Source organism: Gouania willdenowi, chromosome 12, assembly GCF_900634775.1.
Source record: "Gouania willdenowi chromosome 12, fGouWil2.1, whole genome shotgun sequence".
NCBI lineage: Eukaryota > Metazoa > Chordata > Actinopteri > Blenniiformes > Gobiesocidae > Gouania > Gouania willdenowi.
This window is the reverse complement of record NC_041055.1, coordinates 13,065,370-13,092,932: the sequence shown is the minus strand read 5'-3', so window position 1 is coordinate 13,092,932 and position 27,563 is coordinate 13,065,370. Positions and strand designations below refer to the sequence as shown.

General features: G+C 38.0%; 2 protein-coding genes across 2 annotated transcripts in view; both read left to right on the top strand.

The window, feature by feature from the left end:
• Window positions 1-7,046, top strand: part of eeig1b (estrogen-induced osteoclastogenesis regulator 1b) — a 46,378-nt gene extending 39,332 nt beyond the window's left edge. The window contains exons 8-11 of the mRNA XM_028462604.1: window positions 1-13; window positions 2,965-3,086; window positions 3,211-3,274; window positions 3,354-7,046. The exon at window positions 1-13 is cut by the window's left edge and continues 201 nt beyond it. Coding sequence (XP_028318405.1) covers window positions 1-13; window positions 2,965-3,086; window positions 3,211-3,274; window positions 3,354-3,399 — 245 coding nt within the window. The 3' untranslated portion in view covers window positions 3,400-7,046. The remainder of the gene's footprint in view (window positions 14-2,964; window positions 3,087-3,210; window positions 3,275-3,353) is intronic.
• Window positions 7,047-13,708: 6,662 nt separating this feature from the next.
• dpm2 (dolichyl-phosphate mannosyltransferase subunit 2, regulatory) lies at window positions 13,709-27,563 on the top strand. Its single transcript, XM_028462461.1, has 4 exons — window positions 13,709-13,822; window positions 24,335-24,424; window positions 24,810-24,912; window positions 26,195-27,563. The coding sequence occupies exons 1-4, from the start codon at window positions 13,820-13,822 to the stop codon at window positions 26,248-26,250; spliced, it is 252 nt and encodes an 83-aa protein (XP_028318262.1). The 5' UTR covers window positions 13,709-13,819; the 3' UTR covers window positions 26,251-27,563.

Here is a 27,563-nt window from a genome sequence, read left to right as displayed (position 1 = left end):
ACAGATCCTCTCGGTTTGTCTTTCCACTTATCTATTTTAACTTTTCGTCAGAAAACCGTTTCAGTGCACTGAAGTCCTTCTGTTTGATGTAGTATACCCGGCAAGCCTGAAATAATTTTATTTAGGTATTAATAGAAACACTGCACGTGTCAGTATCAGTTAGGGATGTTGCCGACCTATCCCGGCAGAAGAGATCAAGCCAGTAGCCCCATTCATGTCGGAGTCTCAGTCTAAAACGCCAGAAAAACTTTCTATTGACAAATGTAGAGACTTTATGTTGTGTGAATTGTCTCTATTGAGAAAAAGTTCTGTGAGGGCTCCACAATTGTGCTCGTTCATGAGGATACCGGTAAGGGACGATAGGTTTAGAAACAGGGAGGGAAGGGGAGTGCGTGGTTGTTTCTATGTCGAGTGTATGTTTCCAACCCTAAGTGTCATGATTCTACATACTACAGCTTTAATAATATTGAGTGCATTTAGTAACCATTTGTAAACATCCTATGTATACTAAGTTATTGGTTAATACAACTGAGATGTGAGATTCTACAATTGTACAATTTTATTTAGCAGACGCTTTTGTCCAAACCGACGTACAACACAAACAAGAAAGACTGAGGAAAAAACCCTAACAAGTGCAAAAAGTTCTTCAAGTTTGCTTAGCTGCCGGTGCTGCCGTCTAGTACTAACAGAAGTGTTTGTTGTTGGGTTTTTTTTTTTAAATTATAACATAAGGTAACCACAACGTAAGGAAGCAAATTACATTGAAAAGAAACCACTGAACCCGGGAGATCATGTACGGCATTTACAAACATTTATTTAGTTTAAAGCATTGATAGCACTCAATATTAACATTTTCAGGCCTCACATTTAGCCTCAACTGGAAACAGAGAGATGGAAAAAAATAGAAGTGGGGAATATCCACTTAGTTCTACATAAAAAGTATTATCATACAAATGGCGCAGCCATGTAATTATTAGTAGTATATTTGATCCCAATGACAGTGCAAGAACACAGCTTGCACTGTCATTGGGTGACAGTGCAAGCTGTGTGCTTGCACTGTTATCTCTTCAATTAGCAGACCTATCTTCTAGATATAATATCTTTTCATCCCCAAGCTCATTACATTGTTACCCAACAACAAAGACGGTACACTAACATTGGCTTGCTGAGCTGTGCTATGTTTGCTGACAACCAGGTGCTGCTTAATGAGGTTCTGCTTCAACCCAATTGAAATATAGTATAAAGGTTTTGTGTGCATCTGCTAAATGTAATTGTAATTATAAAATGCATTTAAATGATATGTTGCATTTATATCTATTTAAAAATATGCTGCTGTTATGTCACTAAAAACAACTCTGTTTTTGCGGTCGACTAAAATGCTATCAACATATACATGGTTAGATGTTTACATGCTAACATCAGTAGTATCAGTAATGTGATGGCTGCACTCTTCCTGTTCTTTGACATGTTCTCAGTCTGCAGATCTCTAGTCCAAACAGATGCACTCTATAGCCGCTTACCGACCAACAGTTCTTGGTGCTAGAAGTGATGCCCAGTAGGTCATCTTCAAGTGCTGCGACTGACTTCTTTGTTGCTGCAGTAACTCATTATCAATGTTATCAATAGATTGATAGGACAGTTTCCTTTGCCAAGCTGCCTGTTTTCCACTGGCAGATATGAGCAATGTGTAACATAGTTTGTAAGGTTAGTTATATACTAGGTGCACTGACTGCGACTATAGTGACCAGTGGCAACAGAAATTGGTTCGTTATAGAGCTTGAGATGTGAATGAAACAAGGGACCAGTAATATAGGTATGTTTGTATTGTTATAACAAAAACATAATAATTGGGTGGTAATGATATGGAAAAACAATACCCGAAAATGAAATCCAAATGCAATCTAAACAGTTCAACTTAATTAGCTCGCCACGGTGTGTGAGCTAAAGTCCTTGACAAAAGCAATCCAACAGGGTGTGCAAAGGTTCGTGTTGATGCTCCCATAGTTCATTAAGGAGGGAGAGGGAGAAAGAATATATATAAACTAGATGGATGACAGGACTGTAGGGAGGAAATGGACTTGTCCTACCGCATCCTGGCTCGCCATTCCGTGTTCAACAGTGGATGTGTTGATTTCGGTTCAGGATTTCTTCCATAAAAAAACCTGACCTTGAAGTTGAAGTTTAGCGGTTTTAGTCTTCATGCATGTCCCGATGGTACAAGTGCATGGAATCGAAATGTGAGTGTCCAAAAAATGCTCCATGAGTCAGTCTTCCGTGATCTGCTCCTAAAGTGAAATATTTGGGAGCACAAAAAAGTTATTTATTTTTAGGCCCAAACAAATCATTAGCACATCACACATTTTTTATTTAAATTAATTAATTTTTATTATTTTTTACTCTGTGAACTGAACACAAAAGCTATTTCAACACAGGAGTGGGATCAAACAACTTCCTCCACTTTGCCGTCAGGTTGTCCTGGTTCTCCGGTACCTGACATGGACCTTGTTAACAGCCTTGTAAAGAGTCAGTTTGACAATCCAATGTTTTCCCACTGTCTTGTCCTCATCACACACGAAGGAATCTCAGTTTGACATCCTCTTGTGGATGTGATAACAGAAATAACTAATCAGACAGCAGGTTTGTAGCTTGGTATGCAATGTGTGTATGTTGGTACTGTAACTTACCTGCTAATGACATGTAGGTTATTACAATAATATAAACAGTGCTGTTCACTAGACCTGTGGATAGTTTAAAATTGTCAACATGAGTTGTTTTTTGAGGAATATGTTAGGCTGACGAGCACTGTAGAAGATGGATGTAAAGTTATCTCCTATATGTATACAGTCGTCAATCCAGCTCTTCACACATGGGACTGAACAGGATAAAGGATGGGCTATGTGTACAGGAACTTTAAATAATTTCAGTCTGTTTGAGAGTCTAAATGCTACTGTATCTCTATCACAGGAGGAAGAAGGATAGTGTAAAGAGGCAGCCTAGCTGTGTGGATGATACCCGCATGGATGCAGACGACATTGTTGAGAAGATCGTTCAAAGCCAGAACTTTTCAGAAAGCACCAACAATGAAGGTGGGACAAAGTGTGATTTTGATACCGCTGGCTCTTGAGAAGCTCACAAAGGTGTTCCGTTTGCCCTCGACTCACTCTTGCATTTATTCTCTCACTCACTCTTGCTCTCTGTCTCTCCATCCAGACAGTAACTTAAGGCTGTTTGTCAGCAAAGATGGGACGACTGCTCTGAGTGGGGCTCAGCACAGGTATGCCCTGATTTCTCTAAACCCAGATTTTTCTGTGACAGTTTTTTAAACCAACACATCTTTTTCCTCTGCTTTTTAGTCAAGCTTCTGGTGTTTTTGAGGCGGTGGTCATTGAAACTCACTGAGATTGATTGACTTGGCTCCATTTTTGTGTGATGGGCTGATGGGTTTCTTTCCTGAGCACCTCTTAATTCTTATTTAAAAATGTTTTTTTTGAGCCTTTTCTTCTTTAACCTTATCAGATGGTGGGTGGACTTGTGCTTAATGTGATGTATTAGACAGCAACTGAAACGATGTCAGTCCATATTTTGTCCTATCAAACTACATTATTTTACAACGATCCTGCAGAGGACACGCTCTACTGACTTTTTCTTATTGTTAAGAAATGTGTTCAAAGTGTAGAAGGTTTGCTTCATGATTTTTTCACCTGTGAAAACTTTTCTTCATGTTGTGGCCCAGAATTATTTCTTTCAGTTATTTTAAAGTTGAGATCTACCCATTCAGCACTTCCTACCCAGCTCATACTACTCCTTCCTGTGAGTTTGATAAAGTCTTGTGTGTACCTCTGCTGACAATCAGAAGAGCAGACAAACTAAAAGACCTCCCTGGTGGAGGAAAACACTCGAGTATGTATCTGTTTTACGTGTTATCAATGTGGTTCTGTGCATTTTAAATCCTATGCACATGCTTGAAAGATAGATTTTAATGCCTATTCTGCGTGCACATATTTAAAAGTTACACCAACAGTTGAGCATCAATGAAATTTCTACGCAGAGGGTTTTCATTTCCTTCAGAGGCTTTGTGTGTAATTCTCATAATCTCAGGGAATAACATGCCAATATTACACCACATCTATCAATAACGTGTGTGTGCATGTAAGATGAATGTATAGAGATAAATGGATGGACAGATCAAAAAACTTTTTTTTTTTTTGTTTTGCACTTTTATCTCTGATAATTATGAGTAACCACTAAAAATACATCTTCAGATTTTATGATATAGTTTCATTGTTTGAAGTTTGTTTTATTTTAGTTTTGGTTTATATATAATGAAAGATGTATCGTTTGTTCAGCCTTCCCCAACGCTAGCTACTGCATATACAGTACAAACTTTTTTTTAAAACTCTTAGGATATATTTTGTGAGCTCTTCAGCATTTTGATGTCTTTTTTGTGAAATTGGAGGGATTTAAAAATATATAGAGTATTAAGTCTTGCACTCAAACATTGCTGACATAATCCACAAGGACCTTCAAAAACAAATCACATGGACTCAGAGCAGAAATGCTTTTGTCACTAACTTAAACTTGGAATGAAGAGGCTCATCATTGGTATTGTTCAACGCTTTCAAAATCTTTATTAGAGCACTGAGACTTTGAAATCATGTTAATGACATCATTGTGATAAAGTCTGACTGCTCTTTAATTAAACATACATCTCATAGTTTGTTGATATCCTCTTACATAGGATTATTACAGTGCTGGTTTTTAAATGGTGATACACGTAATTTTGCAGGGAATTAACTGAGAAAAGGTTGAGAGTAATTGTGTCACAGTGCTGGGTACCACAGTGCATTGTTTGGTGACTTGTTTGTCCAAATCTGGGAATTTGAAGGCCAAGCAACACCTCATAACGGTTGCTGTGCTGCTCTAATAGCTATATTCCAATCCATCTTTATGTCAGGTAGCATTATCGTACTGAAAGAGAAACACCGCCATCAGGAAAATTCTTTAAATTAAAGGAATACCGTGTTGAACAATGCTCTGATAAGATCTCTGTCATGGGAACGCCCACAAGAACAACCAGGCCATCCATTTATTTATTTATTTATTTTATTTTTACGAAGAATATTGTATTTAAATCAGTTGGGAAACATAAGTTCTTCTTTTGGCCATTAAAAAATAAATAAAAAAATTGTCAGTAGTCCATCTAAGATGATGCTAAGCTCTCTCAGGTATACATTGGCTCCAGTCTGCTCATATGTCTAAATCCACAGCTATTGCACTTTAAAACTAGAAGACTCCTCATTGGGAGGGGTTTAAAGGCCACTAGGGACAGGAGTGTTTGAATTTAAAGGGGCCATATGTAGAATTATTGTAAATTTTCCGACTTTTGAATATGTCTGAAATACCTGAAATTAAAATTTGAGTGTTAAGAAACATGTCATTAGTTGTCATGCCATATGTGATTTTTTATATATACATTAATAAATATCCGGCCCGGCCAACCTGTAGTACCTTTTTTTCACCTGTTGGGTGAAAAAAAGCAGCTCTGCTGCCTATTTACAGCAGAACTGTCCCTGAACTAGGCCATCTCGGGCGTCAAAGCCTTTTTCTGTGCGCAATGTCTTTATACAGTTTGATGTAATGTTCATAACATCACCGCTGTGTACAAGTCCATATTTTCGCATTGTAGTAGTCTGTTAGGTGAATTATACGCCGGTAGGTAGATAATTTCAAATATACATGCTAAATAAATTGACATCACTTCCTTTTTAAACGTCACTGCCGTTTAGATGAATAAAATAAAGATCACACACAAACACTATTGTTTCTTTATATATTTAATGATTATAGTAAATGCAAACTTACGATAACAATTTTTTTATTTTATTTAAAAAACAAAACAAAAAACCTGTCACAAGTAATATACCACCTGGCAGAAATTGCTTGCAAATTCTACATATGGCCCCTTTAAGAAGAGATGGTTCAAACTATGTAAATAAATGACATACATTTTGGAAATACATAGTTGGCTTAATTTAAACTTCTGAATCTTAGTGTGTTGTGTAGATAGTTAAGGGAAATTTTATTTAGAATCCTCTGGGTGGAGGTTTACAACCTTCCCTTTTTATCAGCAGTCTCCCTTTTGTGTGTTTACATTGATGTTTATGTATATACAGTAACATCAATGCTGTCTCAAAGAAAATTAAAACTTGTCATTACAAGATATGCCAGCGGCATACACTGAAACACAAGCACTGTGCAGCACTTAGGTCAGAGCCTCAGCTGTAGCAGCACAAAAGCATTGAGGCCAGAATACAATAGGCCTTTACTCCAGGCAGCACCACTGTGTTTGGCACTACAATCACTGTGTGTACAGGCCTCTGTAAGAATGCAGATCATACATTTCAGAAACAGATATTTCTTCTGTTTTCTGTCCAAATACATGCTTACTCCATGCAGTTACAGGCCATCATTGTGAATCTCAAAGTGAATCTTTCATACATACACAACACTATTTATGTGTCAATGGTATTATGGGATGCTTCAAATAAACAAAATTCTGTGCTCCTGGGATTGTTCGGATAAATCGTTTGTTCTTGAACATGTATAGTCTGAGTTGTTTTTTCCCTGTGGTGAAAGGGCTTTATGTGATACAAGTTTTTATTTTTTTTAAACTGTAGGGTTTACAAATATTTTGCATCAGTAGCTATGTTTTGGGTGGGACTGACTATATTATAAATGCTATTGTCCAATATAAACAATTTTGTTCTGTATGCTTAAAATGTGTAAAATTCTTATATTATTATTAGATATGAATCTTCTAATAACTGTCTACAGTGTTGTATTAACTCACCACATGTTGCCTTACTTTATTAATTAAAGCAATATTTTTTTTAGGCCAACACAATTCTGTTTCTCCATGTATGGAATCATCTTTATAACCTATTTTGTAACTGTTCCCACTGCATTAAATAGCACAAACAATAAAGGTTAACAGTAAACACACCTTTTCTGTACTGTGAATGAAGGTATGAACATGTGTATAAAATAAAAGCCTGGAATGATGAGTGGCCTTTCTGTTGTCTGCATGTATTTATTTGTTATTGTGTTATGTGCTTTATGAGTTATGACCAACAGTTTATGATCAATATTTTCAATTGATTAAATTATCTTTGAATAACAAGTTAATGAAGGATTGAGAATACATAGTGCAGCACAGTTTTGCTGAATGAATGTTCAAGTCTGCTATCAGATCACTTTTTAATATCTTTTAACATTATATTAGAGGATCTCGCACTGTGCAAGAAAATAGTTATGAGTAGAAATCTGTCCAATAGTGCTGAGGCTAAATTTAAAGAGGCCATTCCTGCTGCCTTAAACTCAGTGCACTATCCAATAAATAACTATGATATTAATTATAACCCCTCTCAACTGGATCTGCTTGTCGATAGCTCTGCTAGTCTACTAAAATCCACCTTGGACTCAATTGCCCCATTGAGGGAAAAAACTATTAAACATCAGAGGTTTAGCTCTGAAACTCACACACTCAAACAAACAACCCGTAAATTAGAGAGAATGTGGCGCTCCAATAAAACAGAGGATTCACGAATACTCTGGCAAGAAAGCCATAGTAAATACATGACAGCCTTACGACATAGTCGATCTACATACTATTCCTCACTAATTGAAGAAAATAATCCGAGGTACCTTTTCAGCACTGTAGCCAGGCTAACACAAAGTCAGAGCTCTATTGAGCCCATGATTCCTCTAGCCCTCAGCTGTGAGGACTTTATGACATTTTTTAACGATAAAATTCATAAGATTAGAGATAAAATTAGCCACTCCCTGCCTTCACCTGGGCCTGCTGTACCATTAAATGTAAATAGGCCTAACCTAAACTGTTTCACACATATAGGACTTCAGGAACTTAACTCTATTATTTCATCCTCCAAACCATCGACCTGCCTTTCAGATCCGATCCCAACTAAGCTGTGTAAAGAAGTTGTTCCCCTGGTCTGCCCATCTTTGTTGGAGACAATAAATATATCCCTATCAATAGGCTACGTGCCACAGTCCTTTAAAGTAGCTGTAATCAAACCCCTTCTCAAAAAACCTACTCTTGATTCCAGCACTTTAGCAAACTACAGGCCTATATCTAATCTTCCTTTTATTTCAAAGATTCTTGAGAAAGTTGTGGCGGCTCAGCTCTGTGAATTTCTTCAAAACAACAGCCTGTTCGAGGACTTCCAGTCAGGTTTTAGAGCTCAACACAGCACAGAGACTGCTTTAGTTAAAGTAACTAATGATCTACTCTGGGCTTCAGATGAAGGACGACTCTCAGTGCTGGTTTTATTAGATCTTAGTGCAGCTTTTGACACTATAGATCACTATATTCTACTAGAGAGATTAGAGAAATTACTTGGAATCACAGGGACTGCCCTAAACTGGTTTAAGTCCTACCTATCTGATAGGTACCAGTTTGTACACGTGAATAATATGTCTTCTGTGTACACTAAAGTAAGCTACGGTGTTCCTCAGGGCTCTGTGCTAGGTCCAATCCTCTTCTGCATCTATATGCTCCCCCTTGGTAATGTTATGAGAAAATACTCTAACTTTCACTGCTATGCTGATGATACCCAACTGTATGTATCAATGACACCCTCTCTACCTTTAAAGTTAGGCTCAAAACATTCCTCTTTGGTAAAGCTTTTAGTTAGGAACCAGCTCATAGTTAAGATGCAATAGGCATAGACTGCCGGGGGGGTCTGGCATGCTCGGTTGGAGAGGGCGTTAAGAGAGAGGTCATTTAGGTTAGAAAGGGACTGGAGAGGGTCCCATTCCTCTCTCAAACACTCCCTCTATGTCTGCTTCTTCCCTTGTGTGTTTCCTCCTGTACTCCTTCTGGCTTTTGTCTTGCAGGTCCGTGGGATCCTCAGTGTGGAGTTACAGAGTCTCAACAACTCTGTCTCCACCCTCTCCTCTGCACACACCCAACACAGCATAACGTGGATGGCTGTTCATCATAGGAATGGGATCCACACAAGGTTCCTGCTGCTTAACAGAAGGTTTTCCTTGCCGCCATGATGAATTCATGTTGGGTGTGGGATACATATGTATGTGTATATACGTATATATGCATATGTGTGTATCCATAAAATGAAGAGTCCGTCCTTAAGACTGCTCTACTGTAAAGTGTCTTGAGATACCATTGGTTATGATTTGGCGCTATACAAATAAAAGATTGATTGATTGATTGTTAAAATTACTATAGATAATCACAAGGCTCTGTTGCTAATAGATATCTAATCTGGTACAAATTAAATGTTCCTCCTTCTAGTATATCAATTTAAAGGACATGTTTACCTGATGAGTGACATATCACTTTTTTAAAGTAATAAAAGTAGCATTCCTAACGATACCAATGACAAATGATAATAGATTTAATGGGGTTAAAATACATAGTGGACTATATGAATTTCCCTTCATACCCATCTGGTCCATGGAATGGGAGGGGCAGTGCAGGTATTGATAATTCATTTACAGTAATGCGTGACAGTGGAGTAATATTATATGTTTCTGTTGTCTCAGAGAAGCCCAGTAAGCAGCGCCTCACATTTGTGTATAAAAGTGAATATAGTGAAACATCCTAAAAAATCAAGGTGTCAGAATTTGTTCTGGTTTGTGTTTGGTCACGTACTTTATATAGTGTATGTTCACTTAAATTGTTTTTATAACTGACAATTTTCTTGGTGATATCTGAGTGGATGCTGACAAGTGAAAAATACAACATTTAGTTCCAACCAAGTAATTTGATTACTACAGCAGTAACAACAGCAGGACTTTTTACTGACTGGAACAAAGCATAAATGGATGAGGTTGGAAAACTGTTATACCAGCTGTTATGCTCCAAGTGCTGAAAAGACACCTGTATAGCAACAAACAGTCAAATGAAGTCAAGAAGAAGACTCAATTTCGTTTTAAATGATTTATTCATCACAAAAACGAACACTTCCAGAGTGGGGAAGGTGAGGGCTGGGAGGTTGTGCCAAATAAATGAATGAATCAAAACAAACCAGACCCTATCAAACTCTAGCACAAAGCAATATGAAAAAGAACAAACAAAAGTCCTGACTAGAACCAGGGGTGGTTACCCCGCATGTCCAAGTGGGACGTTTGCGGCTGGATACACACTTGACCCTTGGAACAAGTGGCGAGTTGTGTGTCTGTCCATCCTTTCCGTGGAAGACGTGGAGGACATCTACATGATTGGAATAATGATAGTAGGCATGCTGCTGATCGGAGCTGGTGGCTTCCTAATCTATCGAAAAGTCCGTACTACGCTGGCGACTGTTTTGGAAAAGCTGCCAGTGATTTCTGAAGGATGTAGCAGGGCTCTGAACACTCAGACTCATGTGTTGATCGATATCAAAAGCAAGCAAGAGCTGCTTTTGGATCGTCTACGCGTTATGGATAACAACTGGGAGAAGTTCGAGACCCGGCTTGGAAGTGGAAACTAGGCCACTCATTGGATTACAGCAGAGAGACCCAGGACAGAAGGCTATTGGAAATTAACATAGCCTGTATCAAATCACATTGCTTATCTCCCTTTCGGCTCCCCAGCCAGCCAAGGCTAAAGCCAAGGTTGTCTCAACTCTTATCACCAGGAAGTTTCTGCAGACGGCGGCTCTTACCCCCCACTCCCTCCCCCCGCTCCTTCCCTACATTCCTCCTGGAACTGTTGATGCTGAACTTTTCCACACGTCATCTGGTTGTCAGTAACGCAGCTACAGGTCTTCAACTTCAAATGCCTCGTCGGCCATCTTTCCCCACCTCCCATCCGCAGCTGCATGGAGGCGTGGTTGCAGCGCCCATTGGCAGCACGCCCATGTCCCCAAACGGCTGGACTCCTGTTGTTCTTCCCACCTGACCCCCTCCTCCAGCCAACCTCCCACCCAACCCTTCCTACATGCCTTGTCTCGAGTTGTTTGACTGTGTCATGCTTACATTTATGTTTGCAGAGGCGGTTTTTTTCCTGGTTTCACACTGCTTTCTCTGTTTAGGGAAATCAGTTTCAAACTGGCAGTTTTTTTCCCCTCACCCCTCCTCTCCTCCTGTTATTGATCCCTTTTTTCACCTAAATATGTGGGCGCCGCAAATGGCTGCTCCGGTGTGTTGATGTGTCTCCTTTCACTGCAACTACCAAGTCAAATTCCTCGTATTGTTCTAAACTGTACCTGGTCAATAAAGCTGATTCTGATTCTGATTCTGATTCTGATTCTTCTGACTAACTAAAGTAGAGGCCAATACTTACAGTACATGGGGTGGCACCAACCCCTAAACTTTTGTTTCTAGACATACAGATTCCTAAGTGTGCAAAATACCTGGCCTTATACCTACAATCATAGAATGTGGGACATTTGGAAACTTTGATACCCACAAACAGAGCAAACTAAGAAACCTTTTGTAGCACAGTGTTCCAACATCCAGCTGCTATCACACCTAGAATACTACGGCAAGGGGGAGCCAGGTCAGCAGAAGGATAATATAATAATGGCTTTGTTTTATATATTGCTTTTTTTCAAGGAGACCCAAAGCGTGTTACAGAAACCATTATTCATTCACACCAGTCACTCACATCAGTCATGCTGACACCATTCCCCTCATCACGAGATACTGGGTATCATCATTAACCATTCCCAATCCCTACATACCACTAATGCTAATATCATTAACCATTGGGAAAAAAAAGTTAGACATTTAAACTGGAAAGATCAAACAAAAATATTTAGAAACCACTGGTTAGGCTTTCTCACAGACCACTTAAATCTTAATAACTAACAGCCTTCATAAAAAACAATACCCCATAATTTAAGAAAATCTGGTCCCCTTTTTACATGATAATAGTAATGATAATGTATTGGATTTTTTTTTTTTTTTTTATAGCGTTTTATCATAGACACTCAAAGCGCTTTACAGAATTATGGCATTATTCTTTTACTCCACGCTTAGTGGTGGTAAGCTACTATTGTAGCCACAGCTGCCCTGGGGCAGACTGACGGAAGCGAGGCTGCCATAGTGCACCATTGGTCCCTTCGACCACCACCAACACTCACACACACTACATTCATACTAGGCAATGTGGGTGAATTGCCTTGCCCAAGGGCACAATGACAGATACCACTGGAGCGACTGTCCCTGTGGCACCTGGAATTCAAGTGCTCTCCCATTCCAACTACAGTATTGTTACTATAGTAGCTATATATATATATATATATAGTTTTGCCCATGTAACGTAATTTTTGTACAGGGTGATTATAACTCCTGTATTTCCTCTGTTTTATCATCAAGCATTTTTGTTTCCTTTTTTTCCCTCAGCAATGTGTCACTATTTGCAGCATGTACTTTAAGATACAAACCGTTTGTATTGTCCTGCTTGTTAGTTATGTTGTTGTTGCTGTTGTTTTTTTGTTTTGTTGTTGTTGTTGTTGTTGCTCGTGAAATGAAGTTATATAAATATATCTTGATGATTTTTTTTAATTCAAGTAAAGTCTTACCAGGAAGACAATTCACGGTAAAATTTGATTCAAAATGCCACACAGGCCAAAATAACATCACGCTGCTTTCAGTAAAAAAAATAACGTGTGCGTTTGTCACCAACATGTGGCCCCAAAAGTAAATGTACAAAATGACAACAAAAATTACTACAAAAACACAAATTAACAGAGAAAAAAAACAACACAACAAAATACATAAAAGGACAAAGAAATGCACAATGGGACAACAAAAATATATAAAAGAACAAAAATACACACAAAAAAAATCCTGCAAAAACGTACAAATAAACAGAAATAAAACAAAATAATAAAAACAGAAAAAATGCACAATGGGACAACCGAAATACATAAAACAACTAAAATAATCAAAAGGAGAATAAACACAATGGGACAGCAAAATCCAAGAACATATAACACAAAACAACTCAGAAAGACATCCAAAATTACCGAAAAATACACAAAAGAATGACAAAAATCAATAGGACAAAAATAACACAAAAGGTGGGAAAAATACACAATGGGACTGGGACATTTACTAGCAAACAGCTGCACAATATTTTACAGTTTAGCCTTTCTCTCCTAAAGGGACAGCACGTATGAGTGAGTTCTGTAGTGTGGCTTGTTTTGGGGGTCAGGTCTGGGTTAGGACACACAAAGAAATCCATCTAACTTTGCTTTTCATGTTGTTCTGAGAAACAGTGAAAGCAACAATTCCTAAAACACGTTTTTTTAATTCAAAGTAAGCTATAAAATTAAATATAATGATATCGGCGATATTGTAATTTTTATTGCCAAAATAGAAAACTTGATGTATCTTAAATCTTGAAATATTGCCTATCCCTAATTTTCAGTTCATGATTATCATTTTAACCAAAAGTACACATTTCAAAATTATCATATTTTTCAATGCCTTTTATTTGTCAATTTTCCGTTTTCTCTCAAATACTCCCTGTACTGCTATGTCTGTCGCTGTGTCTTTAGTGCGGTGGACGTGGTTTGTACTTGGTGGGTGATTTATTTCTTTTTGTTTTTAACTTTGTAAAAGCACTTTTAGTTGCATTTTATTGATGAAAAGTGCTTTTTATAAATAAAGTTTGGTTTGGTTTGATTTGATAATGTTATGGCTGAACTGAACGTATAGTATTGTAGTAGTTGCAGTATCATAGCAACCAGCAGGTCGCGGTAGATGAACGCTAAACTGAATCCTTCCTGCAGAGTTTAACATAAGAAGAAGAACCGTCTGCTGCTATCGATGACCAGGCTCCGATATGGTGAGACTGTATTCTTTATAACACTAACTATTCACACTATTCAAGTATCTGTTGAAACTGCAGTGGTCAGGTCTCTTTGTGAGACGCTCTACAAAGTACACAGTAAAGGTGCCGACAGTTGTTTTCCTGAGGTTTGTTCGTCTCTCGGTGTCTGTCATTTCACGGACGGTACAGTTTTCAATTTGAATGTAAAGCAGCGGTTTCTTCTTTCTTACTTCTTTTAGCTTCAACAACATTTGTGTGATAAAGACTGAAGGTACCGCCATCTAAGCTAACCATTTCCTTGGTCGCGATATTTGAGCTTCAAAATAATGCTGCGCGTTTATTCCAGCATGAACGGTAAAGGCTTGTTGTGGACGGTGTTGGGTTCAGGAACAACTCGTAAAACTCATACAATACATTTCAATGTTGTAAATAGAATACGATCATGTTTTTCACAGTTTTTCTGTTTCGTTTTTTATTTAAACTTCACTGTTCTAAAACAAAGTTTTAAAAAAAAAAAAAGTTTCTTTTTTTTAGGATCTTTAATATAATATATATATATATATATATATAGGGGCCAAAAAAAAAAAAGACAAAATGTCAAGACAAACAACTGCTACGGTGTTGTAGTGGATACTCCCTAGTATCACTGTAATACATTTCATGAAATTTTACTGTAGAATATTAAAATAACCTTAGATCAAATCTGTCAAAAAAAATGTTGTTATAGTAATACTGCATATGTTTAAAAGATATTCTAAAACCAAAAGTCAGATGTCAAGACAAACTACCACTACAGTGTTGTAGTGGACAAGTTTCATTAAATGTTACTATAGAATATTAAATAATATTCGCGTAAACCTGACCAAAAATCCTCACTTAAACTGATACTGTATATGTAAAAAAAGAAAATAAATAATTTAAAATCAAAAACAAAATTTCAATGGAATTGGATCACTTTCACTGTTTTTGTGATAATTTTAAAAAACAAACAAAAAATATTGGAACCATTACATCATAGCACATTACCATGTGGTTTACATAATATCTAGCAAGCATCTGTTAACAATTTTGGTATACAAAACGTATGTAGTTTCTGCAAATTTACATTTGACCCTCTGTTCATTATATTCTCGGGGGAAACTCTTATTGGGACTGTTCATTTACAGTATATTTTATTATTAAATTATTATATTACAGTGTTGTAAAATCACAATGTCAACTTTGTCAAAAAAGAACATCCTCCGCGGATATGTCCTGGTCAGAGAACATCACAGCAGTCTGCAAGAAGGCTCAGCAGTGACTACACTTCTTGAGAGTTCTCAGGAGGTATAAACTAAATTCGAACCTACTGCTGATCTTCTACCGCTCAGCCATCGAGAGCCTGCTGACGTACTGTATCACAGTATGGTACGGCAGCTGCACCGCTGCAGACAAGGAGAGGCTCCAGAGAGTTGTAAAGGCAGCACAAAAAATCACTGGCTGCCCTCTCCCCTCCCTGATGGACATTTACACCTCCCGCTGTCTCAACAGAGCTAAAACCATCACCAAAGACTGCTGCCACCCTGGCTTTGACTTGTTTGACCTGTTGCCCTCAGGGAGGCGCTACAGGTGCATTAAGGCCAGAACAAACAGACTCAAAAACAGTTTTTTTCCAAAAGCAATAACCACTCTGAATTCTCATAGATCATGATCTCATATTCATACCCACAGACTCAGCTCAGCCACTTTTAAATACAAAATGTACATACTGTTCACTTTACCTCATTTCCTGTACTATCTATTCATTTATTTATGTCCTATGTTTTATTGTTTATTTGATTTCTTGCACTGCTACTGGAGTTGGCTGTTTTTAATCTCATGATACATGTGTACAATGACAAATAAAAGCATTCAATTCAATTCAAAACACAGTAGAGCAAGTGGAGCAAACCCTTGTTAAGTAAATTTTTGTCTTCACCTCAGTTTGCAAATCGTATGGTTATTTATTGTTCATGAAGAACCAACCCCTTTTGACCTACAGGAAGAATGTTTGGATAAAGAGAGTGACAGCAGGAGTGAAAATGAAGAACAGTTTTTCCAGAAAAGACTCCCTGCATTGCCATGCTATTTTTTCATTTCAAGGAAGGACTGGAAAAAATTGCAACAAACCCAGGTTAAAAATACTTTCAGGGAACTGCATTGGACTAATATTGTTTCAAGGGGTATTCGATCAGTCCATCCTTTTTTGTAGTTTTTCATTTAAAGGACATTCTGTTAAAGTGCATGGATCAAAAAGGAAAGGGCCACTTTTGAAGTGTTCCAGCTATTGCATGTTTAGTGACTGCCTGGTTGAGGTGGAGGTCACTGTTGTCAGTGAAGGCACACATAAGCTTTGCAGGTGAAATGCTGTTCCACAGCTGTGGTGAGCTGCAGAGAAGACCAGTGGACGCTGACAGCAGAAGAAAAATATACTCAAAGCTGCAAGGTATGCTTCCCAGAGCACTCTATCTCCAGAGTCTCCAAAACATGGAGGAGTCTGTTTACATGAGGCACCATCGCCAGATGTCTTCAAATCTATTGCGTGTAGAGAGAATGCTTGAGAGGAAGCAAAAAATGAAATCTTAAGTCTGCAGATGATGACTCGTAAATGGCAAGGTGGATGCACCTGAAGACGTTGTACAGGAGGTTATCCTACATCCCAGAGGAGTAATGCTCTGGTCAAAAAACATTGACATCTTCCATCAGCAATCAAAAATGGACATAGTCTACTTGGATGCTACAGGAAGTATTGTGAGAAAGACAAAAAACAGCTCAGGGCCTATATACTGTATGTAAACGATATGGTGGTAAGAAACCCACACAAAGGTTCACCACCCTTTCCAGTGGCTCCATATGTAACCTTTAATCACACAACGTCCTCAGTCCTTCACCATCTCAGTTCTTTCTAAACCGATCATACAAGCAATATAGACACAAAAACATCAGCCCATTCATGATCTTATGTGATGACTCTCTTGTGCTATTTCTTTAATTAAGGATTTTTGGTCAGTTTTAACCTAAGATTATTTTAATATTCTACAGTAAATGTTAGTAAAATGTATTAAAGTGAGACTACAGTGTCCACTACAACACTGTAGTTGTGGTTGCTCTTGACACTTTTTATTTTATTTTTTTAATATATCATATATTTTACTTTTGCTTCTCATACATCTGTGTGAATTGTGTTAACATTTTTAAATAAACAAACACACTTACATTTTTTTTTAATAACAGCAAAATAAGACAAAACAAAACACAAAAACATTTCAAAAGTATTTTACGAGCTTTACTTGAAGTGAACACAACGCCCCCCTCAAGTCATTGCATCTCTTTACCGTTGGACTCCGTATAGAAGTGCCACTATATTTTGTATCCAGGATAGGGCGAAAGCTTGGATGGCGTTACTGCAGTTGATAAAGGAGGTGGATTTGCTTTTAGACCAGGGCCGTGTCCCAATAGTCCCTCCATCTTTTCCTATTCACTTTTCCTCAACCCCCAGAAGTGTTTAAGTGGCGGCCATAATAAGGAGCTTTCAAATTCTCTTAAAGCTATGGAAAGGAGGCTCAATGCTTCTGTTATAACCTCATTTAGCCTAAGAAACACCGACGCTTTCGTGGGCCTGATTCTTTCTGATACTTTCAACGCATGAGCGAAGCGCGTCTACATCCGGTCGGCGTATTTTACGGCAGTTTGTGCTCAGAGGTCACATGTTTTTCGGCTTGAAATTACGTGTGACCTTACAATAAAAAATTAAAGGTGGCTGCAAATATCAAAACTACTTTTTACAAGTGTCTACTACTCTATTCTACATAACTAGAAACACAATTCAGCCATAGCCCATCCTGAGAAACAGAAAGATCACACATTGTTTCGCGCTTGAAATAGTGTGACCTTATAATAAAAAATAAAAGGTACCAGCAAATTTTACATTAGTTATTTACAAGTGTTTATTACTTTACTCTACAAAAAATGTGTGATCACTTGGCTTTTATAAAGGGTTGACAGGGGCTGAACGGTAATAATGTTCTTGTTTACATATGTTTTGATAATATTCTAATTAATTTTTCATCCCACAGTACCAATTTCAATGCAGTTAAGGAAGAAACAAACACCAAAATTCCATATATTCACAGGTAACAAAACTTTATAAAGCTCTCCCATGTGACCAAACTATAACACTACATTTTATTTATTTTTCCTTAATGAAATAAGTAAAATGTGTAAAACAATAAACCCCTTCAAAGAGCAGCAGTACACTTTAGGATAGACAGGGTCCCTCGACTTCAACCAAAAGAGCGTCACGTTTAAGGGGGTGTGAACGGCTCCTTAATCACTAGACAGAGGTCTACCCAGTTGACGTAGTGCTCTTCTCTATTATAAGTCCGCCGAGAAACCAGTGTTTGCACAGATTGTTTAGGGTCACAGATTTTTACATAACGCCAGCATTGAAAATTTCAAAAACATTGGATTTTTAGAGGTTATTTTTTAGGGTCTTCTAATTCATTATTTATTTATTTATTCAACTGTAGAATATTCCTATGATAAAGGTCAACGTTTACTGAACTTTTTATACCTACTGTTGTTGTTTCTGTTTGTAATATCACTTGATTAAACATTTTCTAACGTTCCACACAAAATAAGTAAAAGCATGAATGATTCGTGCTGATATCAGATCGATATTGGATATAGTGTGTACAAGGGCCATGAAGATACTATTTAAATAATAGTAATGATTTGTTTAAAAATTGAGATTTTCAGAATATGGTTAAGTTTATCATAATTCATGTTTTATAATAGTTTAAAATACATTCTATACCAGTAATCTGATTACATGTTTTTTTAAATATACTGTAACATATTACTGTTATATACATACAGAAAATAAAGCTAATATTAAAAAAAAAACACTTAAAAGAAATTTCCCTCAGTAGCTCACAGTTCATGACGCCTTGTTTTCGCTCTGCCTCTTTAAGAAACTTGTCTGACGCGCCCGTGAACACGCCCCCTACTCATACAAACATGCATGGATGGTTTTTTTTCTGTTTTTCTGTGCGCTGTATTTGGCTACTTTCTACATTTTTACATCACTACAATACGTTAGAAATAGGGATGTAACGATTCACTCAACTCCCGATACGATTCGATTCGCGATACTGGATTCACGATACGATTCTCTCACGATTTATTTTACAAAATGGGACTGTAGACAAATTTTTTTTTTTGGGAAAAAAACTAGAAAATACGGTACTATTTTCCTTTTATTTTTCATTGTCAAAAGAATTCCTTGATAAACTATTCAAAACAATGCAATTTAACTAAAAATAAATCTTGAATGAAATAAATAAAGGAATAATACAAATGAAAATGAAGCCTATTAATTTAAATTCTGGTTCTATAATAAACAATGCAAAACTACATAATAGTTCTTTTTCTTTTAAAAGTGCAACTGAAAATGTATTTTGTGCCTTAACAATTGGACTTTAAAAAAAAAAAAAAAAAAAACCGTGATTGCCCTGATTTACGTCATATTTGTTTGGACCAGCAGAGGGCGCTGGTAACTTAGTGGACGGTTGGCATGCAGATATCTTGCAGTGAAGAAGAGAAGCTATGCTAGCAGACAGAGCTAATAGAAAAACGTGACTTTTACAGATATTCAAGTAATATTACAAATATTCTTTCGGTGCTAAAGGAGTAATGAATCATTTATTAACATATTTAAGAGTAGATGGCGGCCAGAAAGAAAGTATTAGCAGACTCCGCCCGCCGCCTACACTTGTGGTTAAAAAAAGTACTGCGATTCAATTTTCAGAAAATCCGTATCAACCGTGATACCTATGAATCGATTTTTAACTGCCTTACGATTAATCAATCAATCAATCAATCAATCAATCTTTATTTGTATAGCGCCAAATCATAACCAATGGTATCTCAAGGCACTTTACAGTAGAGCAGTCTTAAGGACGGACTCTTTATTTTATGGATACACACGTATGCATATATACGTATATACACATACATATGTATCCCACGCCCAACATGAATTCATCATGGCGGCAAGGAAAACCTTCTGTTAAGCAGCAGGAACCTTGTGTGGATCCCATTCCTATGATGAACAGCCATCCACGTTATGCTGTGTTGGGTGTGTGCAGAGGAAAGGGTGGAGACAGAGTTGTTGAGACTCTGTAACTCCACACTGAGGATCCCACGGACCTGCAAGACAAAAGCCAGAAGGAGTACAGGAGCAAATACACAAGGGAAGAAGCAGACATAGAGGGAGTGTTTGAAAGAGGAATGGGACCCTCTCCGGTCCCTCTCTAACCTAAATGACCTCTCTCTTAACGCCCTCTCCAACCTCTCTCCAACCGAGCATGCCAGACCCCCCCCCCCCCCGGCAGACTATGCCTATTGCATCTTAATTATGAGCTATGAGCTGGTTCCTAACTAAAAGCTTTATCAAAGAGGAATGTTTTGAGCCTAACCTTAAAGGTAGAGAGGGTGTCTGCCCCCCGAACCGTGGTTGGTAGATGGTTCCAGAGAAGTGGGGCCTGATAACTGAAAGCTCTTCCTCCTATACTACTTTTAGAGACGAATGGAACAACGAGTAGTCCAGCATTTTGAGAGCGTAGTGTTCTGGGGGGATTGTATGGCACTACAAGCTCCTTGAGATAGGCTGGTGCCTGTCCATTTAGGGCTTTATAAGTGAGAAGAAGAATCTTGAATTCTATTCTATATTTTATGGGAAGCCAATGCAGAGAGGCTAATACAGGAGTAATGTGATCTCTTCTCCTAGTTTTAGTCAGTACACGTGCTGCAGCATTTTGAACCAGCTGAAGTGTCTTAAGCGACTTGCTCGGGCAGCCTGCTAAAAGAGAATTACAATAATCCAGTCTAGAGGTAACAAAAGCATGGACTAGTTTTTCGGCGTCGCCCTGAGACAGGATAGATCTGATTTTAGCAATGTTACGGAGATGAAAGAAGGCAGTTCTTGAAGTTTGTTTTATGTGAGAGTTGAAGGATAAGTCCTGATCAAATAGAACCCCAAGGTTTCTAACAGTTGTGCTTTGTGCCAGAGTAATGCCATCTAGGGCAGTTAGGCTAGCATAGGTTTCTCTAAGGTGTCGTGGGCCCAGTACAATGACCTCAACGATTAATCGTTTACATCCCTAGTTAGAATGATTATCAAAGTGAGGAATGCTAACGTACGGACGGAGATTTCTCTTCCCTGTTACCGACACATACATACACACTCTTACCCGTGTTGCTGCTGCTGCTGTTGGTGGCTCTATAGTCCAGAATAGGGATCGCATTGTGTCTATGTACTTGTTAATCCACTTTCGAATAAGCAGTCGCCTGCTTTTTCAGATGACTCCTGAAAAGCTGACTCTGATCGGTCTACTCGATTCCTAGAAGGACTCAGGCATATTTACACCTAAAATAGATGCCGTCATAGTTTTTAAAGATTACACAAACATACATGAATGAACCAAGGCCTGGAGCTGTATGACACGGCCTTGGAAGGATTTGGCTTGGAGAAGAATCAGCGAGGAGGCGGTAGTATCAGGTCAAAGTTATCTCTTTAGTTTTCATCTTTGAAAGTCGGCACTGAGCTAGGATAGCATTAGCTTCTAATCACACTGGCTTTTTTCACTGGTGGTTTATGTTTATGAGAGGAGAAAAAGGAGCACAGCTCCTCGCTTCAGCAGGCAGTGAAACTCACTGAGTTGGATGTGTCGCTTTGCTTCAGACGTGCGTATGAAGCGAATGAGGACATTTTTTGATCCTGCAGACCCTGTGGTAAGTTTCGTGCGGCAGATGCGTCTGCTGCAACGAAAACGCATTCTGTGTGAATGCAGCATTACTCTTTTTATTACTCTTTTTGTGCAATATAAGTCTGCGGTGGAGTAGTAATGTTTCTCGGCTCCTTTGGTTGTAGACTGACTGCATTTGAGTCAAGCGATCCACTGGCTTTCCTCATATGATATTTTGTTGTTGCTTTTGCTTGCTCGACACACCTTTCTGCTCACTATCCAAATTTTTAAATCCAACCCAAGTCCAAATCAGTGATGTAGCACCATTTTTTAACCAGCTTCCCCTGCCCCATGGTTTCTGTGCTTGAAGCTGTTGTCACGCAGAGGCAGACATGGCGATGTCAATAAGCTTTATCGCGATCGGTTTGTAGACTCTAAATCTCTACCATAGGCTAAATTTTATATAATTTATACCGTCTACCACCTATACACTGCAACAATTCCTTGGGGTCCTTGAATACCTTGATTACAAAACATGACAGATACATTTTCTTTGCATTGAAGCCTTATTTAGTTAAAAAATACATTCTTTTTTTTTGCCATGCCTTCATTTTTGGTCTTAGGTTGAAGCCACATGTAGTCGAATCCATCATCCATCCATCCATTTTCTGACTCGCTTGCTCTTTTCTTCAGGGTTGTGGGTGCTCAAGATGGGCACCAGCACATCCATTAGGTGGGGGTACACCCCGGACAGGGCGCCAGTACATTGTAGAGCAATGCACACACAGACAACCACTAACAATGTAGCCCTAGAATAAATCGGCTCCCATTTAGTCACTAATAATTGGCATAATTATTTATTTCGGTTTTCGGCCTTGTTTTTCTCATTTTTGGTTTTCAGTTTTGGCCAAGAATTTTCATTTAGGTGCATCCCTACCAGAAATGATAAAAACTATAGAATTAAATTTTTTCTCGAGGCACTAAACACTGTTTCGTTCCAGTCATTAACAAAATGAGATTCTTTAAAATATTTGTTATCACTCATTCATTTCATCGTTATGCTCTATAGTTGTTTTTTATAGTATTCTTTTTTCTCTTTCTTCACTTGTCTGCACATGCTGTCAAAGGTCAACACTACAAGAAGTGCAATCATTGAGACAGCAATGCATGTTTTGTTAGTTCAATGAAAAAAAAAAAATATTTTATTGCTTAATTGTGACCATCACCAGCCCTCCCTAAGGAAGGGTAAGAAACATTTTATTATAGGGAGGATATAAAAATGGAAAGCAGTGTTACTCCTACGTGTCACCTATTATTTTGCCATCTGGCTCACAGGCTGGGGGTATTCCCTGCGTGTTGACCCGTTTGGCCCAGTTAGTTGATGGTTTTGTCCCACGATCACAACATTATCAATGATCCACTCAGGTCCATACATGTTCTGTGTTAGTATGTGGAGCTGTGAGCTGCTGGATACGTCACCATATCACTCTGTAGTGCTATAATCTCACTTTTTCCTGCTTCTTCCTGCTTTGCTGGGTAGCATCAGTGGTTAATCTCTCATCTAAAGGTGCACTGCTGCCATCTTCAGGGCACAGTTGGTCACTACAACACCCCACAGCTTAGATATTGATGAGGGATCTCCGCCAGGGTGTTTTCTAGTAATCCCAGTGAAAAAACGCAAATGACGAGTTATCTCGTCAATGGCACTGAGTGAGTTAAAGAAGCTTGTATTAATTTTTCAGCTCTTTTACCTCCGAGGTCACCGCAGATGAAGCCGAATGGATATCTTGATTGACTTTTTGTAAGTCCTGAATTTGTTGGTAGGCAAATTCCAGGCTGACCTTCATTTCCTGAAAGTCTTGGTGCAGTAAATCGACCTCACCCAGCCTCTTATTGATGAATTTTAGGATCTGACGTATCCGTCGACGATTCATTCTTTCGGCGTTTTGCAGACTTACCTGATGAGCTTTCAGTCCGGTTTCCATCACGTACTCGGTGTAATATCGGTCGATGAACTCTTCGAGGTCCTCCACTCTGGCTGGTGAGAGGGCGCATGGTTGGCTCTTGTTTGTGGTAAGAAGCGTTAATATGTGCAAGTACACAGAGTTGGTAGACTAGTCAAGGCAGTGAGCCGCCGTGTTGAATTTTCACTGACTGTCAGTGACTCACATGACTTTCACCAACTGTAACATGACTCTCAGAACATCTCGTGTGACTTACCTCTCTCCCGTCTTACCACTCTCTCTCCCCTCTTTTTTTTTTATAGTATTCTGAGCAAAGCATTGTGGTTGAACAAAGGGGGTACTTGGATTAAGAAATAAGATAAAGGATGTACTTAAGACAAAAAAGTTTATGAAGCACTGCTCTAAGCACGGAACATTTTTGGAGACATGAAGCCATTTTTTAATAAGTCAGCTGTTAGTCAATCATCTGTTTTGCCCTGCTAGCTTGCCTTGCAGCTGATTTGTTTCTCAAGTCCAGATCTTCTTTGCACTTGTTGAAAACTGGATGTTGCTGGCCATGTTGCTATTGTTGTTTAAAGACACAGAAAGATGTCCACCCAAACTGGTGACGTCACATACAAGAAAGAAATTGAAGATTGCATGCTCACAGACCACAATTTTCACAGGAGGTACATTGTGTTCATTAACTAAAAAACAAAACTAATATAAATGTTTTATACCAAACAATGGATGTTTCCATTCCCCTTTAAGTCAGAGTATGTTAACCTCTACCTGTTGACATTGTTGTTCCTTTCCAGGCTACAGGATTGGACCAAGCTGTTGGCATGAGTCTAGTTGTCTTCAGCCTTCTGCTGTTTACATACTACTCTGTTTGGGTCATTGTCCTGGTAGGTACCCCATCAGTCTCATCTTTATAAAGTATTGGCCTTAATAGCAATAGCAAAAGATGAAGTAGAATGATGGTATTATAACTATTTGACACTATTCATCAGCAACCTTGATCACTTGATTTAGGCTCAATAACATTAAATAACAAGTGTGTCGGTCAGCTCATCAGTCTGTTAGCCAGATTTCAGTCTGTTATTATTATCAGTCTGAAATTTGGTTCACATAATTACTCATTTGTTCTCCACATCTTTGTGAAATAAAATTAAAAAGTATGAGTATGAGAATCCCCTTGTACTGTCTGGCAGGTTAATCTGGTATTGTGATTCGTTTTAGTGGTGCACCTTGATCTCTGTGTTTGAACGTACTTTTCTGGTTTTTTTTCAGCCTTTTATTGACAGTGATCATGTCCTGCACAAGTGCTTCCTTCCTCGGGAGTATTCTGTCATTCTGCCTGGGATGGCTGTATTAATACTGCTTATATGTAGTGGTGAGTATGCTGTCTCCTTTGTGAATTAAAACAAACTGATTTGCAAGGAAAAAAGTAAACTCTTCAGGGCTCTATGCTGAAAGCACATAAAGTGAAAAAAAAAAGAAAAAGAAATTGGGGGCAGCAAGAAATATTTGGGAGCAAAGAAAATATTTAGTTATACACACAAATATGCAGCACCTTGTGCATTTTTTAATTGCATTTTGATTTCTCATTTATTTCCTCAGTGAAGCACAAACACGAATTATATTGTTTGTAGGGGTGGTTAAGCAGTCAGATTATTGTAGTCTTAATTGAATTACAAACCAATTTTTGATTATTATTGATTAAATGTTTTATCATCTGATCTTCCATGTAACATCAGTTAGCTGCTGAATCAATTGAATGTGTCATTGAAAAATATCTCAATTACGAGGATTCGCCTGGTTTGTATTACAATTTCAAAAATTGTAAATAATCAATCTTTGGAAATTTAAGAATCAATTCATAATCGTCCAAAATGAAATCACAATCTATTATCGATTGTTTTTCATCAGTTTTCCAACTGCTTTTGTGTTGGAACATTCCCAGGATTGGGATCAAACTTCGTAACAGAGGAACCTTTAATGCTGATTCTTATTACCCAATACCTCACGCCATTTATCTAAACAAGACTGGGTGTTTTTACTGCCGCGGCAGGTAAAACTTCTAAATCAGCAGAGCACCAAGCTTTCCAGGTTTCGTGTTTGTCGCAATGCTATAAAGTATAATGTATTAAATATTAAATAAAGTATCCAAAAAGCACTCATTTAGGAAGTCCAAACATATGAAACAGTTGCACTATGTGATGGAAACTCATATTGTGACTCCAGCATTTTTCAACAGGTAGTTAAACCTGGTGATCTCCCGTTTTGTTCATAAAATCCAATAAAAAGAGGCTCTTTGTGGACCACACAGTTTTAGTGTTTGCTGAAGCCATGGTTTCTGAGGAGCCTCCAAGAGACCAGCTCCACGTTTTCATTTAGAATTAATCAATTACATTAAGTCAATGGATGTCATCTGTGAGCCCGATAAAACAATCCATGTATTGGGGAAAAGATGCATTTTTCACACTTTGATATGTATATTTAAATAAACTATTATTAATATAATACACTTTATCAAATTAATTCACTGATAAAATGATTTAAAATAAAGAGCTGTTAGTTCATTAGGAAATTATCACCTGTGAATTCACAGGTTCATCATTTACATTTGTTTACAGACTATTTCTAGCTGACCTCGTTCCCCTTTTCTCTTTCAGGAGCTTTCATTGCAATCGTCATGTGGAAAAATCGCAGGCAAAAGAAAGTTGATTAGATGTGAGATCGTCCAGAGACTGACTTGGACAACATCCAAAGCTTCAGCTCAACTCTCACCTGAATCTCCTGCAGATTAACCAGAATCTTGATATTTGGTGCCATAGTGACAATTTTGAAAAATAATACATTAATGTAGCTCATATTGTGTAGATGAAAGATTAAAGGCTGTTCCTCATAAGGGATTTGGTCAGGTTTAAGTTCACACTGCTTATTTTAACATCAGACTACAAAACAGTTAAGGCTTTTACAGCCTCCAAATCCCATTTTAACTTTTTGTTCACCTTGAAACAACAATGTGGGAAATATTGCATTCAACTGCTGCAGAGGGAAAGTGTTTGGATGGCTTACCATGGATCCACAGTGTAATCAGACACACTGGACCTTCCAAAGGGTCTTAATTTAGGTGAGGCTGCATTATGATGCATAAAAGGAGGCATTCCATTCACCATCTGTAGCACAAAACCAACTGTTCATGGATCTGTATGAAACAAGACTGTGTAATTTCAAATACATTTGTGCTTAGATGTTCAACCTAGTGTCACATTTGTTTTTAAAACATGCAGGTAATTGTCAATCTTTTATTTGTACATTAAGTTGGAACTTATTAAAAGTGAAATCATCTTGTTTTATAATGGGTTATGAAAGATTTAGCATTTTTATTTTGTGAGTCATCTTGGACTAATATTTTATTGCTAACAGGCTTATTATTAATTTCTCTTAGTGTTCATACCCTTTCCATCTGATTTATGAACCAACCTGGAGTTGCAATGCAGTCTGGAGGAGTGTTCAAATTCTGTAGTTGTAATTGCAAACAGCAAAATGCTTGATCACCTTCAACATTTAGGAGTTCACATTGTTTCCTCCAAGAAACCTGTTTTAAGTCAATCGAAAAGATGAGATTGAAGAGGAGGTGGGTTGGACAGATCTTCCACTCTTTATTTTAAAGTAGATCTAGAGAAGTGCCAATTTCAATTCACAAATTGATTACTTTTATTTGTTCAGACATTTTCTCTGATCCACACGGTAGATATGTGTGACTGACAGGAAAACTATATGGCGCTCCGGTGGTCATGCTCAACATTTATGGCCCTAAAACTGAGATAATGAACACTTTTTTAAAACTGTCTTTACCAGAGATACCCACTAACCATCTTATCCTGGAAACAGACTGTAACTGTTTTCTTGATCTGAAATTAGACCGCTTTTCTACTAGACATCTCTTTTGTTAGGACCGCCCTGTAGCAACCTAACAAAAGGTTGTGGATCAATGCTTGGCTACTAAATGAAAACTCTGTGATGACTTTATAAAAA